General features: G+C 33.4%; 2 protein-coding genes across 3 annotated transcripts; one reads left to right on the top strand and one right to left on the bottom strand.

The window, feature by feature from the left end:
- The first annotated feature begins 5,721 nt into the window (after positions 1-5,721).
- LOC141656312 (protein trichome birefringence-like 42) lies at positions 5,722-10,778 on the top strand. The gene is made up of 5 exons (XM_074463155.1): positions 5,722-6,232; positions 8,560-8,731; positions 9,457-9,614; positions 10,085-10,243; positions 10,348-10,778. Exons 1-5 carry the CDS (start codon positions 5,937-5,939, stop codon positions 10,646-10,648), a joined length of 1,086 nt encoding a protein of 361 aa, XP_074319256.1. The 5' UTR covers positions 5,722-5,936; the 3' UTR covers positions 10,649-10,778.
- A 999-nt stretch (positions 10,779-11,777) lies between these two features.
- Positions 11,778-17,703, bottom strand: LOC141656311 (F-box/FBD/LRR-repeat protein At4g26340-like). 2 transcript variants are annotated; one of them, XM_074463154.1, is made up of 6 exons: positions 17,391-17,671; positions 16,216-16,719; positions 15,572-16,165; positions 12,605-13,554; positions 12,302-12,454; positions 11,778-12,192 (listed from the first exon to the last, which is right to left on the bottom strand). In XM_074463154.1, exons 4-6 carry the CDS (start codon positions 13,520-13,522, stop codon positions 11,965-11,967), a joined length of 1,299 nt encoding a protein of 432 aa, XP_074319255.1. In that variant the 5' UTR covers positions 13,523-13,554; positions 15,572-16,165; positions 16,216-16,719; positions 17,391-17,671; the 3' UTR covers positions 11,778-11,964. The 2 variants fall into 2 exon arrangements, with proteins under 2 accessions (XP_074319255.1, XP_074319254.1); XM_074463153.1 differs by having other exon boundaries at positions 16,216-17,703.
- Positions 17,704-17,908: the final 205 nt, after the last annotated feature.

The following is a 17,908-nucleotide window of genomic DNA, read 5'->3' as shown; positions in this document are numbered from 1 at the left end:
TTTCCTTAATATTTTGGCCCCACAACTCATTGTTTAACTACTAACTATTCTTCCCTCTCTCCTATCAACAAACCCCACATTTGTCCTTTATTTTTTTATATTGATTTTTCTTAAGTATTGTGTCATTCTCAAATGGGAACATTATGATGAATTGGAGGGAGTATAAAACTAGAATTCGAGAAATTCGAAATGATCAAAATAAACAACATTATTTTCTTACTAGATTTAATTACATAATTACACATCTTATAATACGTGTAAACAAAGTAGAAAATAAAATCAATAATATTACAAATTTAAAAATTCTTTTTTATACATAAATTCGGTCCATGGTCCGATCTGCGGTCCATTAGGGTTGGTCCAGGATCGGACCGAAAACCAAAGTAGAGTAAATTGGTGGACCGTGGACCGGACCAAATAAAATTCGGTCCGATCTGGTCCGGACCAAATGATCCGGTCTGATCTGGTCTTTGGTCCGGACCACTAAATGAATAGCCCAATGAATTGTTGTAAAAAAGTGATTTATTTGTTGCGCTCTCTCTCTCGTGGTCTTGTTCTCGCGCTTGGGCTTATCTGTAGAATTGGACCTATCTTCCCTTACCTTTATAGTAAGAAGACTAGTCCAATAACACAAGGTTAAATTAAGTTGTTGTTTCGCCCGGTTTTTAGAAATGTTTTTCCACTGAATAAGTACAAGTCACGTCAAACAATCAATTTTGAAAAAGTTAAAATAGCTTCTTTTAAGCCTGAAAGTCAATTTTGAAAGTCAAAAATAGATTTCTATAAGTTAAACAAAAAATTTTCAAAAACTAAAAATTCATATTTTTCCTCATACAAATAGAAGTAGCAATTTGTTTTTCTGATTTTGAAAAACACTTTTAAAAAATTAAGGGCATGTTTGGCATCGCTTTAGGAAAACTGTTTTTCCTTTTAGAAATGACATTTTTAATAAGCTACTTCTTGATAAAACTGTTAGTGTCTGACCTAACATTTTACAAAAAAAAAATGACTTCTCAACAAGACTTTTTACATAAACGGGTGAAAAATGAATTTTTTTATTGAAAGTATATCAAGATGGTTCTCGATTTGTACACAATAAAGCATGTTATAACTATACTAATTGGGCTAGCAATAAACATGTAAACAAATGTAAACAATTGAAAATGAGAAAGATTAAGATGAGAATTATACCCATAATAACTAAGGTGTTGTTTGGCCTAGTTTATGTGAAATAACTTTTACTTTCTAGAATGAGTTTTTTCATAAACTACTTTTTGAAAAAGTTGTGGTTGTTTGGCCTAACTTTTGTAAAAGTAGTTTCTTAACAGATTGATGTGTTTGGCCTACTACTACTTTTTAGTTTTTTTTTTAGTTTCCATAATCCTAAGAGTTTTTGGGAGAAGTAGAAGCAGAAGCATCAATTTGGTGTTTCTGTTTCTAGTAGCTTTTTATTAACTTCTAACTTTTTAAAAGTAGTTTTTTATCTCCCTAAATTATAGTGTTTGACCCAGCTTCTACTTTTACAATTAGAAAAGCACTTAGAAAGCTTGGCCAAACACCCCCTAAATGAGGTAACTTGGTTGAAAATAATAAGGTTGAATCTCTTCTTCCTTTAAATTACAACCCAATCATCTAAATATAAACTAATGAGAATTGTGAATATTGAATGAACTAAAGAGTAATTAAATTAATAACAAAGAAAGATAAAAACTTTGATTAGTGAAATTGAAGGGAGAAATATCCCAGGGTTCTTATTACAAATAGAGAGACTAATTTTCTAATCTAATTGAGAGAATAGAATAACTTAAGGCAGGCTCATTGGTAGTGTAAGAATGTGTAATTATAGTAGTATCTTATACCCCGTATTAATAATACTAACAATAATAATAATCTCTTCACTTGGAGAGCTGGGTTCGGATGCTGTTGCCTTGCTCAAGCGGATCCAGAAATTCTCGGTATCTCAGGATGCGGGGGCTCGGGTGGCCGCTTTCATTTTTACTAGACTTATCTTTGCTATTGCTAAGGGTGTGAGAGCCCAGATTGTATCTCGGCTCCCCACCAATTTCATGTAAACTTTTATTTTTTTTTTTAATGAAAAATAAATAAATAATAATAATAATAATAATAATAATAATAATAATAATACACTTAATAATAATAATAATAATAATAATAATAATAATAATAATAATCCTAATTCTCATTAGTGGTGGCGCCTGAATTGAGGAGTTGGCTGCTGCTTGTGGTCAATTTCGTTGCTCCGGGGGTGATTTGGTGGTGCAAAGATGATGAAGGTGCAGGGGACGTTGATGGTGGTTGAGAACTGAACTCGGGTTTTGGTGGTCCGTTGGTGCTGCTGTTTGTTGGTGGTTAATGATGGAGAATGTTCCTTTAACCCGTCACTTGACTCTCAATCTCCGTCTCATTGTTCCTCTAACTCGAATCTCCTCTTTATTATTCCGCCTCACCTATAGATTATAATTAATAAAACAAAAGTAATATTAATATTATTAAATTTCGATTAATTATTAAATCTAATTAACACGACTAATTATTATGAATGTGTAATTAAATGAGCTAATTAAACAATTAAGCACACAAAATCGAGTCGGAATAAGTTAATAGGACTGGGCTAAACCGTCCTAAATGAGGACGATATCAGTACTTGTCATGGATGATGGGGCGGATATGGGTATAAGAATCGCTTGGTAGGTACGGATACGGGGGAGCCTATATCCACCACCGCCCCGCCCCAATTACACAACCTATCCCGATCAAACCCGATTGCCTCCTCTATATGGCCCGAATATAACTCGAAAACATTTGGACCGAGTTTTTGGTCCAAATGGTGGCCTTTATTGTACCTTATCAGAGGCCCAAAACCAGGACGAGATCACAGAGATTTTAGGCAAGTTGGTGGGCATGGAGTCATGGACTACTAGATCAAATTCAGAAAAATCAAACTTTCTCAAATCTAAAATGTCTATTCTCTCGCAAATTCTTATTTTAAACGAATAATTTATGTCTTTCTAAATAGATGGGACTTTGTGTTCATTTTATAATCAAATATAATCAGAATGGTCCAGCTAGTTTTACCGCTTATGTTAACTTATTTTTCAAAAAATGGTCACATTTGGCTGTAAAATGGTCTCAAAATTGCGTTTTTCTGTTTCAAAATCAAAATAACCCGTCTGAATAGAGGCCAATTGATTCTATACCTTATGAGTTATGACATATACAGAAGGTAATGACACCCAATTAAACTCACCAACCAATTAGTCTCATTTAGAATGGATGTATCCGTGTAACATTAAAATGGATCAAGTATCATCTTCACTTGTACATATAAAACAAGTATATTGCTTTTTTGTTGTCTTATTTATACTACTTAATCCGTTTTAAGCTTAAGACGAATATACGTGCTCTAAACGAGAATTTGTGTAAACTCAAACTAAACTTAATTTAAACTCAAAAGAAAACCCTAATCATGAGATGAAGCATTATAATTTTCAATTAGTTTCTTTTAAACCATTTGATAATCACTATTCAGTGTTCAATACCCACGAAGATGAAATTTAAACAAACATTGTATATTTTCTGCTCGTATTATTTTAGTCAAACATTTATATAAAGCGATATTACTCTTTTTATGTGAGAAATTTCATAATACTGTTATTATGAGGCCGTCTCATAAGAAAATAAGTGATTTTTAAATTAGTGGTACTAGTATTGGTGCCCGGCTTCGCCCGGACTACCTCTACTTACCATTAAATTTGTTTTTTCATTAAATAAAATTATTTAAAGTTGCATCACCCATAAATTTATCATTATTATATTTTTCTATGACATATCCTAAAATTACGATGAATAAATTTTGAGACAAATTCACTACTTCCGCTATTAATATTTTACTCTTATTAATGAAATAATAGTAATAGCATTTCACTACTTGCCCGTAATCATTGTTACTTTCACTACTCCCGCCGTATTTATTATTACTATCACTATTGCCACATTAATATTGATAATTTCACTACTCCCGCTGTAATTATTGTTACTTTCACTATTGCCGCATTAATATTGATTATTTCACTACTCCCGTTGTTGTTTCTACCACTTTCACTAATCTCGCTGATAATATTGTTACTTTTACTATTCAAATGAGTGATTACTATCATATAACTATATCCAATGTTACTACAATTCTTTTTTTTACTGACAAAATTACTTTTACTACTTAGACATACAATTTTAAGAGGTTTATATATTTATATAAATATATTACATATATGTATTAAATCAAATCGAAAGAATTATGCAATTTTATATATTACGGAATCTAACTTGAATTATTTATAACCTACTTATATTATATTTTTGTATGTTAAATAATTAACATCTCTATACATCTAATAAATTATACAGTTTAATAAAATTGCATAGATTTTAAATTTAATAAATAAATTTATGATGATAATAATTAATACCATAAGTGTGCATATTTATACTAATTAATTATTTTATTTTAAGGAAATTGACCATCTTCTAGTAAATATTTAGGAAAAATACCAAACATCTTCTTTCTTTTAGTCTCTTTGAAATTGACCATCTTAATTAATTATTTTATTTTAAGGAAATTAACCATGTTTTATTCTCTTACAACTGTTTAGGAAAATTACCAAGCTTATATATAATTTTATTTTAACCCAAACTATATAATATTTGCATTGAGATCCCTTAATCGGGTCCATCACACGGTGCTAGTTATTTAAAACTATATAGTAGAATTAATTTGTATAAGTTTCTTTAATTACATTGAAGTCCCTTGGTTTCTGGATTTAATATATAGTATTGATTCCATTTTTGAATCATGAATCATGATCATTGAGCATAACGGTAAGCTCACAATAGTAAAAAGCTTTTTTACAAGAAACAACCTCCTCATCACGTTAAACAGCCGACTTCATTAATCAATCATCACGTAGATCGACTGTATGGTCGTGTTCTTTACTGACATTTCCATATTTTAATGTTTAATTAATGTCTGACATTTTTCTTTTTAAATTTAAAAAATGAAAAAGAAAATCTCATATACGCAGTATTAAGAATATTTTAATAGTCTTCCCTCAACAAAAAAAAGAATATTTTAATAGCCTTAAAGTGGTATAGTTTTACTTTGATTTTTGTAATAATAAGATCTAACTTGCTTCAATATCATTTCTAAAGATTATATCAACATAAGGCGATAACGTTATTTTAATACACAAAAACTTTAGAGAGACGGTCTCTCAATAACGTTATTGAGAGACCTCTCACATGTTAAGGGGAGAGAGTTATTTAATTTCCATTTTTCATATTATGTCTCCCACTAATTTAGTAGGAGACGGTTTCTCAGAAGACCTACTGTTGGTTAAATCTCTTGAAAGACAATTACACAAAAAAATCGTTTAAACTAAAATGATACCATAAGCAATAAATAAAACCGTCTCAAAAGAAAGAAAAAGTGTCATTTACCGCCTTAATAGTCTTACTCGTCTCGAATCCACACTAAACCATTAGCTAGTCTTGTATCACCATCCATCCGTTATCTCCCACTATCCCACTTCTATAAATGTAACGGTGTGGTAAATTATAGCCATCTACCATACTCCCAATATTTTGTCCTTTCTTTAATTTTTAGCTAAATTACGTTTTATACTTTCACTTTCTTCTTATTTTTTTAATTCTTTTTATAACAAACCTTCTTTCTTTCACTCACCCAACAAACTCATCACATTTTATTCACATACATTGTTTCCCTCACCTTCCCAACTGGTGTCCATCATCGACAACCGTGTATAATTCTTTCGCTGTGTGCTGTGTCCCAATACTCTCTCTATATATATATATATATTTATGCAAACATAAACTTGTATGTTTAACTTGCATTACATAAAATGAAATCTCACTTTCTTCTTCTTACACTTCTCCTACTACTAACAAATTTACTCTTGATAAAGAGCTACAAGGAGGAGGAGGAGTCATATAGTGTCGAAAAGGCGAAAGCGAAGTCGAGAAAGATAAAGGGATGTGATCTGTCAAAGGGAAGTTGGGTATATGATGCATCATATCCTCTATATGATGCGAGTAGTTGTCCTTTTATTGGCGATGGATTTGATTGTCATAAGAATGGAAGACCTGATAAAAATTATCTTAAGTTTAGATGGAAGCCTAATGGTTGTGATATTCAAAGGTACTTTTTGTTAAAATTTATCATTTTATCTTTTATACAATGTTTAATGTTAATTAATTTATCATACTTCCCCGTTCCATTTGTTTCTTTACGTATTCCTGTAATTTTTAGCCCGTTCCATTTAGTTCTTTACGTTTCCTTATATGGATATTAATTAATCAATTTATCATATTATTATACACTTATTATATTAATACAAATTAATATAAATGAGTAAGTATTCTGAAAGACAGACTAAACCGTATATTAAGAGTCGAGATAGTCTAATGACTAGATAGTGGTAATTTTTTAGTAAAATAATTTTAGGAGTTAGATTAGATGGCCTTTAGTGCAACGGCTAGTTTTGGTACTTGGGAGTTATATTAGATAAAGAAAGAAGGATGTCCTACGTACGTGAATGCTACTCCCTCCACAAACCTATTTTCACCCCATTTGCTTTTGGGAGGTCAAAGTTTCCGAACTTTGACCGTAAATAAGTTGGAGAATAAAAATTATTAGATTATAAAACAAAAACATTTACACTTATTTTCATGACATCTTTCACGAAAAAAAATTTCAAGAAAAAAAAATAACATATAGACTTCGAAAAACACGGTCAAAGTATCGTCTTAGAGACCGTAATAAAGCAAATGGGGTGAAAATAGGTTTGTGGAGGGAGTATAAAACAAATCTTAAATTTTAAAATAAGACGATTTTGGGGTGATCTATCTATTTTCATAAAAAGTTCATTTAGTACTATTAAATAAAGGCTAATGCTAAATACAACCCACTGGGTTGTATTTAAGTATTAAATACCTTCTAATTTGGGTATTGATTTATGAATTAAGAACAAAATTACACATTAATCAATACAATTAATGCATATATTAAAAATTTATTTCCTCTTTTGATTTCTTAAATACAACCCAGTGGGTTGTATTTATCATTACCCTTAAATAAATTACTTTTTAGATAACGTAATTGTCTCACTGTATTGTACCGTCTTATAAATAGTTGTATTGGATGCTTTGAAGTTAATGTTTATTATTGAAAAGTTAAGGTGACCAATGTAACGTAACTTCCTCGTGACGAAAACATAGGATGAACGTGGGGTGACCGTTGTCATTTAAGTGCAACGGGCAATTAGATACGTGACTTTCATGGTTTCATGTTAATGGATGGGAGTCATGGGACCGCTTCTAAGTGTAATTTTATCGACTGAACTAGCTGACATTATTTACGTTCGAACGTAAGTACTCACGTATTTATGACGTGTGAATATCTTTTGAACATAACATAAGTAATCATGTAAGGTGTAATTTTATCACTTGAACTAGCTGACATTTTAAATTAGACTTTTATTGGATTTTACTTTGTGGCTTTATGTTTATGGGTGGGACTATTATGCAGGTAGCATGTAATTTTATCGATTGAATTAGCTGACATTTTAAATTATATTGGATTTTTTCGAGTTTGAGTTAACTTCGCCGGATTACGATGAAAGAGGTGTCGATAAATGTGGGTTTAAGTGATTGAGGATTAGTCTCTATAATTCACGCATTTTATGTGAATAAGGTCGTGTGTCTAGATTGGGGAGAATTTGTTTAGAAGTTGTTGCTCCAATTCCCCTCTTTCACGTGTTTACGTTATTTGTTCCGTTATTTGTATCCTCTCTGTTCCGTTATTTGTTGTCTTATTTTATTTTGGGCGTCTCGATCAATTATTGTCATTTCTATTTTAAGAATGAACTTAATGAGTAATTTGATCATTCACACTCAATTTATTCAACTTGTCATATAGTAATTGATCATCTCCTCTTTTCTTGGTATTTGTGCAAAACCAAAAGACAATAATTAACCGGGACGGTGGGAGTAAAGACTAATGATCTACCATTCTGTCTTAAGCTAGACATGCCTTACTTGTGACTAGAGGTGTTAATTAAATCACATTGAATCTAATTTGGTTCTCGGATAAGCGAGTTAACGGGTTTGGTACGGGTTAATAGACTCAACCTTGGTAAATTTCTGAAAATGTTATGTGATTTTGTCCATGTTTTTTAAATTTGTAGATCAGATGAACCAGATTCAATAGACGAGACGACCCGTGAACAACTCTACTTATGCTTTAGTCGTATAATATATTAACCCACCTTCATCCTCGTTTTATGTAGACAAAATTGTCGCTTTTTATCATAAAATAATTTGTTTATAATAATAATTAGTGATCATTTTTAACATAAAATGGTTACTTTTTATATCGTCACACCATAATTTGCCATGTTTTTGTGTATTTGATGAATTATTAAACATGGGCATAAATGAATAAAATTAATTAAATGATGTATGTAGGTTCAATGGTAAAGCATTGTTGGAAAGATGGAGAGGAAAGAAGATAATGTTTGTAGGAGATTCATTAAGTTTTAATCAATGGGAATCTCTTACTTGCATGCTTCACTCTGCTGTTCCATACTCTAAGTACTCCCTTGTCTACAATGGCCCTCTCTCTACTTTCTCCTTTCCGGTACGTAAATTATCCGTCTTAACATTAAAACTTGTTAAATATTATTCCTCCGTTCCATTCATATACCCCTCAGCCAATATAAAAAGTAAATAAATGATTGAGACGGAAAGAGTAAACTACTTGGATAGACGGGACAAGTTTTCAATAATTTATGGTGTGTATTTACTAGTATATGGAATATCCGTCTTAAAATTAAAACTTGTTAAATACTAGCTTTCTGTCCCATTCATTTGTTTACATTTAATTAAAATACTACTGACAATAAATATAAAAGGTAAACAAATGACTGAGACGGAAAGAGTAACCTACTTGGATAAACGGGACAAGTTTTCGATAATCAATAGATCTTGGTATAGACGGGTGGGGCGAATAGACGGGTAAAGACCTCTAATAAAATGGGTAGGGGGGACAAGGTGGGGCAACCCCCATGTGCTTCACACTTTATGGCAAATGGGTATTTTGTGAGGGGAAATGGTATCCGTCTATACGTATAGACGGATAGTGTCCGTCTATAATGAGAATTTGTGTTCGATAATTTATGGTGTGTATTTACTAGAATATGGAATATCCGTCTTAAAATTAAAACTTGTTAAATACTAGTTTTCTGTCTCATTCATTTGTTTACCTTTTATTAAAATACTACTGACAATGAATATAAAAAGTAAACAAATGACTGGGATAAACGGGACAAGTTTTCGATAATTTATTATGATGTGTGATTACAGGAATATGGAGTATCAATTATGATGTTGAAAGATGGATTTTTAGTAGATGTTGTAACAAAAAAAGTTGGAAGAGTGCTCAGACTTGATCATATTAGTGGGTCAAAGTGGTTACGAGCTGATGTTCTCATCTTCAACACTTACCATTGGTGGTTTCACAAGTATGTCTCTATACTTTTCTCGGTTGGTCTTCTGTAAGATTGTTTGTACGGTTAATCACATCATGAACCTCACCTAATAATAACAACGAATAAGGAGCATAAGCTATTATAAGCTATTACTCCCTCTCATCCAGACCAAAGGTTACAGTTGCTTTTTGGCACTATTCATGATCGTAGAGAATCTTTGATATTATTCTTAATCTATAAGACAAAATATAGTCATGTGAGATCTTGTTTGATTTATCGTCATGAATGCTACGGAGTATAAGAATATCAATTTTTTATAACTTTTAATAATGTGTAACTAAATATATAGACGTTACAAAACGTGTCTCGACAAGTGTGATAAAGCAACTGTAACCTTTGGTCTGGATGGGAGGGAGTATAAGTCTGTCTATATGTGTTTTTGAAAAAAAAAAATATATTTCCGATATTTAATTGCTAAATTGATGTGTAAATTTACAATGCAGATGGGATTACTACGAGTTGGGAGGGAAGCTTATAAAAAATATGGATCATATGCAAGCATTCAAAATAGCTTTAGGAACATGGGCCAAATGGGTTGATTCTAACATTAATCCATCAAAGACACAAGTTTTCTACCAAGGAGTTTCAGCTGTTCATATGAAGTAAGTTCCGATATATGTCAAATGTTCCGGTATATGAGACGGGCTGTGAAAGTTCAGTCGAAATGATAAATGATTGATCGCGATAACTTTGTTATTGTGAACAGTGGAAGCGAATGGGGAGAACCGAGAGCAAAATATTGTAGAGGGCAAACTCAGCCGGTAAGAGGGTCAATCTACAAAGGGGGTCGTCACCCAGGAGAAGTCATAGTCGAGAGTGTACTAAGCAAAATGAAGAAGCCGGTGCATCTACTTGACATTACACATCTTTCACAGATGAGAAAAGACGGTCATCCTTCCATTTACGCTGGTGGTGGTTCCAAGTTACTTGATTGTAGTCATTGGTGTCTCCCGGGTGTTCCAGATACTTGGAACCAACTTCTTTATACTATTGTGTTTGGAACATAAACTTTGGATTTAAACATACAACAGATTTTGTTACAGAAAATGCATAGCAACGATTCAGAGTCGTGATTAATAATGAAACGTATTGTAAACTTACAAGAAGAAATGGAAAAAAGAAGCGATTTTTTGTTTATTTTCAAAGAGGAAATTATTTCATTGATTCGGTTGGAACCTAGGTATTATGACAGCAGCAAGCAAGCAGACCCTCGAGATTTTATACTGTACCTTGATCGATCAGCTTCTATCTTGAATGAATATTGGGTAGCTCTGTCCAGTGTTCCGACGAAATCCCTATGGACTGAAATCTTTTAGAAAAAAACCTTTTTTTTTTTTAAAAAAAAAAAAAAAAATCTGTAGAAGTGCATACCTGAAGTTATTGCCGATGTCTACTCTGAAACACTGCAGAAGCAGCAGCAGCAGCACTTCAAAACCCGAATCTGATGAGGATATCCTTCTATTCCGCACCATAACTGGCTTCATCGTCTGAAAGTTCCCTTTCATCGGGATTACTTCAGGCGATTTGGTTTTCCGTAGTTTTGGTAACAATGGACTGATGTGGAACATGTGGCTAAGCATCAAGAGACAAGGCAGGAAAAACAACATGCCCCTGTCCTCTTCAGAAGGCAAGACATTCTCTTAAAAGAGATGCTTGATCGAATAATTCCAGTGATGATGTTGCTAATCAGCTGACAGTAACAAGGAAAATAGCAAGACGAATAGAAAAATGGGTAACTCAACAGTTACTCGTAGTTTCTGATAGAACAACAATAATCAATGATTACTGTCGCAAAATACTGACCAAATGCAAGCATTGATGACGGTAAAGTTACTTGATCAGAATCTATGAAAACTTTCCTTAGCAAGGACTGAGAAGCCAGTACAGAGAGCAAGTTCACGGTGAGCATCCAGGTTAGGCAATAACCTAAACACCGAAACTAAGATCAGACTACTTAATTTCCTGGATTTACCAGAATGCAATGATTGTTACCATACCTGATTGGTATAGTTCATTTACTCAACGGTCCATCCATCCCTACAGCGTAATTATCCTATTCCCAAAGAAATAACAAAATCTACTTCAGGTGTCTTCGCAGACAAACCATAAATCATACTACCAGCCAGACGATCAAAATAATCGAAATGAATGTTCAGAGCATTCAAATTTCAAACCAACAACCAAAACCAGTTTCCCAAATCATCCAAAGACACTTACTGTTCGCTATAGAAAAGGGCAAAAGAAACAGACGTCTCTTACACATCAAAACTACTAAACAATGTTTCTGAAAGAAAAGAGTTTTCAAACACAAAGTAAATGAGATTTAGGAGGTAAGACCGATCTGGCTTCTGAGCAAGATTGGACAACGACAATTGATTTCCAGCTTCTTCAGAACATTCACATGCTGCATCAGACATTCAATATATTCAGGCATGAAATTTGCATAGAGTTCGTCTATCAGAATCCTCTTCAGATAGGGGATCATATCATCAGGCAAAGGCTGGAGCGGAATCTTCCTCACTTCTTCCATATCGCTTGAAAATCCGTGCAGCTAACAAAAAAAGTTGCAAAAACAATATTAGGGAAGGAGCAATTTTAGAGCAAAACCAGGTAAGATTTACCGATGTGAAATACCAATTTCAAACGAGATTACAACTAACCTTATTATTTAGGGTGAATACTTCTAAAAAAGAGGAGCATTTAATAAAGTCCAGAAGTATCCGTTTCCAGCAAAAATCAAAGCCGATACCGAATGCCAGCTGCTTCAAATTTAAAAACTTAGGCAGACTCCGATCTGATTCTTCACAAAGTAACTATTAAGAGGATAAATATTTTGTTAGTGCGGGAGTCCCTAATTAGTAGAAGACCTCCACATGCATTATTGCACGATACTGATTAACATTAATAGAAAAAAGGAGGCGTATAACTAGAAGTAAAATGTTTATTAATTAAGGTTTTCTTACCTGAACAATTTCGGTAGACAAGGTAACAGACTTGGCATTTGCTATCCCTCGGAAAAGATCAAAGATACGTTGGTGACAGATATGATAGCTTTCAGCAGTAAGATCTGTATGCCGAAGGTCCATGTATGCAGTGTCCAAACCAGCCAAACTCCTTATTTCGAAAACATCAGATATACTGCCTTTCACATGGAAAAATTCTACGTTCGGGAGATTTATGATAAATTTGTAAGGGATATCCATAATCATATCAATTACAAATCTATAACTGAAACTGAAACTTCTCAGTGTATGACTGGATATCTGTACCACCTTTGGCTTTACCCTTGCAGTTTCTTCTACGACTAATTCTTCAAGAATAGGACAACCAGCCAGCAAGGTTTCAAAGCACTTGTCATCAAAGTACATAATTCTCCTAAGTTCAAGAATTTTTAGACTTGGAAAACTAACAACAGAGGGGACATTGAGAGGCATGCGAGATAATTTCAGAACAGAAAGCACACTAGATGTAAACAACCTTAACGGCAAATCAACAATTTTGCCTCGAACAGAGAAACAAAAGTCAAGTTCCAGCTCCCGGATATTATGGGAAATGGCAACACCTAACCACGTAGGAATTGGTGCTGCTCTATCATGGCACTCATAAATGAGACGGAACTTGAAAATATGCGGTAGGTCATTAAGAAGCAGTACTCTGCTGACAAAATGTTGAAAGGTAATCTCATACCTACGATCAGCATACAAGTTAATGACAGGATAGAGATGTTGATGTAACCTAGCATCAATGTCGAGGATGGGAACACGAGTCCACACGTATCTCCATCGGGTTGACAAAATGCTGGTTCTCACCGCATACTTAGTCGGAAGAAACGATAGTATATGGGAAAGGATGTGGTCAGGCAAAGTACTGACCAAGTCCATCCAGAATCTTCAAGATCAGATTCAGATTTCTCCTGAAGCAAAGGAGTAAAAATAAGGAAATAAAGAGAGATGTTAAATTTTTTAGAGGAAATGTAAGTACCGGGGTGAAATGAAAACGGAATCGATCACAAGTATTTAAAGGGAAACAAATTCACGCGCACAACGCATATCGTTTTTGGGTGCGTCGACTTTCAATTAATGAAATAGTCTGTTTCATGGAAACGTAAATAAGGGGCTGGCTGACCTTTTGCTATACGACATAGCCCGCTTTTCAGTGCTTTTAACATTATATGTTTATGTTAAAAGCCAGGTCTCTCTCTATGAGTGTTCAAAAGTATTTAGGGGTCGTTTGGTTCAATGCGTAGGAATGGAATGGAATGAGAAACCATAGTAGTATGGGGTTCTAATTCCATTCCTTTAAAAATTTGTTTGGTTCATTTTCATAATAAGCATGAAGGAATGGAGTTGGAATCCAAGGGGAAGAGGCGGGTATGGGATTCTAAGGGGTTGGGTGGAGTTAGAATCCATTGACTATCTAACTCCATTCCAAAATCACCCAACCAAACACTTGAATGGACTCCATCCATTCCATTCCATTCCAAAGTAGCCAACCAAACACCCCTTAAAAGATTTCAAATTTTACTTTAAGGGTCACGAGATAAATTCATGACAAGCTACGATCAAGCAACAACTGTAAAACTATGTCATGACCAAAATCCCGAAAAAAGATTTCATGATGGAAATTTCAGAGGAATCATAAAAATATCAAGCAAAGTCTAGAAAACCTCGAAATCTTTTAAATACTTTTGAACACTCACAGAGAGCGACCTGACTTTTAAAATAAGCGTATAAAAATATCAAGCAAAGTCTAGAAAGCCTCTTAGCTACGGAAGTCCAAACAAATTTAAAGGACTTCTGAGAAAATACTAATGGATTAACTATCACAGACTAAGAAAATGTAATGCAATGGTATCTTCCCTAGTTCCATTTTCTTCAACCAACCATAGTTTTGTTTACAGATTGTTCAGGTAAAATTACACTGTTCTTAAGTACTTAATTTACACGTGACAAATGATTTAATTATGCACGTGCCAATCAGACCAGTTTAACACGTGCATAATTATTCATTAATCTCGTGTAATTACTTAAGAACAGTGTAATTTTACCCGAAACACAGATATATAGACAGATTTTCATGGACTCGGAAACTAATCACAATAATATACCCTTCCCTCTCCCTTTTTTTTTACCAATATCCCACCACTCAATTACACTTTGGAACCACATACAAAAAAGGCATAGAAGGTAACATAAGAAATAAGTGGAACAGGTAAAAACTGCTGAAGAACGGAAATAAAATTACCTCTCAGCATGTAACTAGAGCATAACTCACAGAAAAATTAGATCTTCAAAAAAATATGATACGGGTTTCAAAAAAAGACTCTTTAATGGTTGGATTATTTAGCCATGATGTTGATTTTAAAGGAAAGTAATCTAGACCAAAACAGGCCATAGACACAATTTGTTTACTGGTGGATTACTTCCTTGTTATTTAAAGTAAACAATCTCTAAGTAAACTGTGAAAAGATATGGGAGCATTAAAGACTAAATTCTTATCCAGCGATCCTTAGTTAAAATTTAAGGTTCACGACATTAAAGTATTAGAAATCCTTATTGGTAAATAATAGTAAGAAATGATATTATTAACCATAAAATGTGGTGCCATTATGTACAAGTAGATCGATCAGATCTATAAGCTATCTCTTTCCTATTATACACGCTCCATTCGGTCAGGTTCGGTACATTTACTGAACGGAAGGAGTGATTTAAATTAACAATAATTAACGAATTAACGGTTTACTATAACAGTTCAATCAACAGGTATCAATGAAGGTAGACTTCCAATCTTTCCCTTTAAGCACGCCAGTCGAGGTACTTCACATAAATTCAGATAACTTATGTCCCTTCTGAAGTTAATTTTTATCACACTTTATAATAATATAGGATAAAAAATATAAAAAAGTCCGCCATTGAAATAAGGGATCATACCTCCAAACAATTAGAGATTTGGTGTGTAGCTTGACCACATCATCCGTCATGCTCTACAATCATTCTTAGAGTCTCAGCTAGTGAGCTAAGTCTGTCGTACCTTGATGCTAAGTTGCAGCATTCTATCTTGCCAAAGCAAATCTGAAACTCTGAAATCAAATACAGCATTCTAAAACTTGGTAGAAACACTATACTATGCCTCTCGATGACATTCCTCCTTTTTATATTCTCTATCTCATATCTGAATGTCATATGGTGGGTCATTGATCCATTCATGATCTAATGTGACTATTCCACGCAGTATGCAAGAGCTTTAACTAGATTATTGTTTGTCATATCCGATTTATTTTGTTGTCAGGAAGAGTATTCCTTACACAGTTCTAAACTGTAGAGTATACCCGCAATGCACAATTTCCCTTCGCTTAATTAGAAAGGCTTAACAGTATGCCTACAAGGACGCTATGGGTAGATAAATGTACAGCAAGAACTTGTCTAAATTCTTACAGAAAAACCTGTTAAAATTAGCCAGGAGAGAAACTGCAAACAAGACGATGAGTGTGACTGTAAACATATATCTATCCACAATTCCACACACTAAAACGATGAGTGTGACTGTAAACATATATCTATCCACAATTCCACACACTAAAATTGACATCAATCTTTCATAGATATCACATTGGGCTGTTTCAAAAATATCGATCATAAAGAAATTTGATCGTTTCACCCCAAGTTTCATCTTCTTCTATATGTTTGGGGGAAATGATTGTTCTTCTCACAGTGATGAGATATTGATTGAAATCAACTACTTTTCAATCTAACTCATTTTTACCTCATAACACATTGTTTAAAATAATCTTATCAATCCCTCTACCTTGGTTTCAGGTTTTTATTGGATATAATAATCGGAGGGAAGGGAGGAACGGGTGGAGCAAAGGGGAAATGTACCAACGGTGTTCTCCCTCCAAAGTTCCAAGTATTTCCAACGTTTGAAGAATTATGACTTGCCTCCGACCTAATTTAAGAGAAATTTCTACCTTCCCTTATCGTCCTCCCCGTTGCATTTCAAATCCCTCATTCAAACAACACAAGCTAATATCATGAATTATTTGTTACAGAAATCACAGTATTTCTCTTTTAGGTTGAACCTACCCCTTCAAAAAAACGATTCTAATGCGGGAATTGATTGTTCCAAATTAAAGCTATTAACGGTTTTATCGAATCAGTCTCTTCATTAAATGAAATCAAAATCCAACAACAGTCACAACCTCAAAAACAATGATGATTTTCATCAATTCAAATATGCAGGACTATATATCACCCGATTCCACAGTTACTAGATTCGCTCGTTACCTTACGAATCACGAATCGTTAAGAGCGAATTCCATCATGTAGTTTACTAAAAATACATAGAACACACATTCCATAAGAGCGAATCGTGAATCAGTAAGGGCTTATTCATAGCGAATCCGGTAACCATGCTTGATTCATAATTACATCATTCACAAAACAAATTCAAGTTCAAAACAACTACAACTATCAAATTCAAACCCAGGAACAATCAAGATCATAACATTCATCAAAATACCACAAATTAAAAAATAAAGATTCAAACTTTTGTGCAAATTAAGCAACTTTCTACCACAATAATCCAGAATAGACTGAAATCACCTAGCTAACAGAAAATTAAAACATAAAGATTCAAACTTTTTAGCAAATTAAGCAATTTTCGAACACAAATACTCAAGTATAGATAGATATCACCTAAAATTAGCCTAAAAATTCATCCTTGATCAATCATCATGCCTTCATAATTCACATCTGCACCAAAAAAAACTGGGGATTACATTGTTAATGATACTGTAATTTGGTAAAAATCCATTGAGTAAAACTCATAAAATGGACAATTGGAATTGAACAATTCTTCGGTAAGACCGTCTTCTCGTATGAGACCATTAATATAGTTACTTTTAATGGTGTCATATAAAAAGACGGTGTTACCGTAGAATTTGTACCAGGATACGTAAATGTAAGTGCCAAGAAGGGTTATTCAGATGCATGAAGCATTTCCCTAATTGAAATCAATCTAACAACTGTAACAAGGTGCAACTTTTTTTTCCCCCAATTGAAGGTGTAAGTGTGTAACAAACAAAGTTGTTTTTTTCCCTTTTTTTTGGGGTGGGTAAAGCCGTAAAGGGAGCCATAAAAGTCAAATTTTGATGATAACGAGATTTAAACCCAGTATCATCTTTTATAACTTTAGCGGTTAAGCTAGCTAACATTGGAAAGTTATTTGTGACGTATTTGTTTGCAATTGGGATAGGAAAAGTACTTGAA

This window comes from Silene latifolia, chromosome 5, assembly GCF_048544455.1.
Source record: "Silene latifolia isolate original U9 population chromosome 5, ASM4854445v1, whole genome shotgun sequence".
Lineage (NCBI taxonomy): Eukaryota > Viridiplantae > Streptophyta > Magnoliopsida > Caryophyllales > Caryophyllaceae > Silene > Silene latifolia.
This window is presented reverse-complemented; position numbering and strand designations above follow the sequence as displayed.

Excerpts from the sequence above, each read along its gene's own strand:
- LOC141656312 (XM_074463155.1), top strand. The coding sequence starts at position 5,937 with ATGAAATCTCACTTTCTTCTTCTTACACTTCTCCTACTACTAACAAAT. Across the intron at positions 8,732-9,456 it reads TCTCTACTTTCTCCTTTCCG|GAATATGGAGTATCAATTAT; the intron begins GTACGTAAATTA and ends GTGTGATTACAG. Across the intron at positions 10,244-10,347 it reads GTTTCAGCTGTTCATATGAA|TGGAAGCGAATGGGGAGAAC; the intron begins GTAAGTTCCGAT and ends TATTGTGAACAG.
- LOC141656311 (XM_074463153.1), bottom strand. The coding sequence starts at position 13,522 with ATGGACTTGGTCAGTACTTTGCCTGACCACATCCTTTCCCATATACTA. Across the intron at positions 12,455-12,604 it reads TGTCTACCGAAATTGTTCAG|TTACTTTGTGAAGAATCAGA; the intron begins GTAAGAAAACCT and ends TCCTCTTAATAG. Across the intron at positions 12,193-12,301 it reads TATTCACCCTAAATAATAAG|CTGCACGGATTTTCAAGCGA; the intron begins GTTAGTTGTAAT and ends TTTTTTTGTTAG.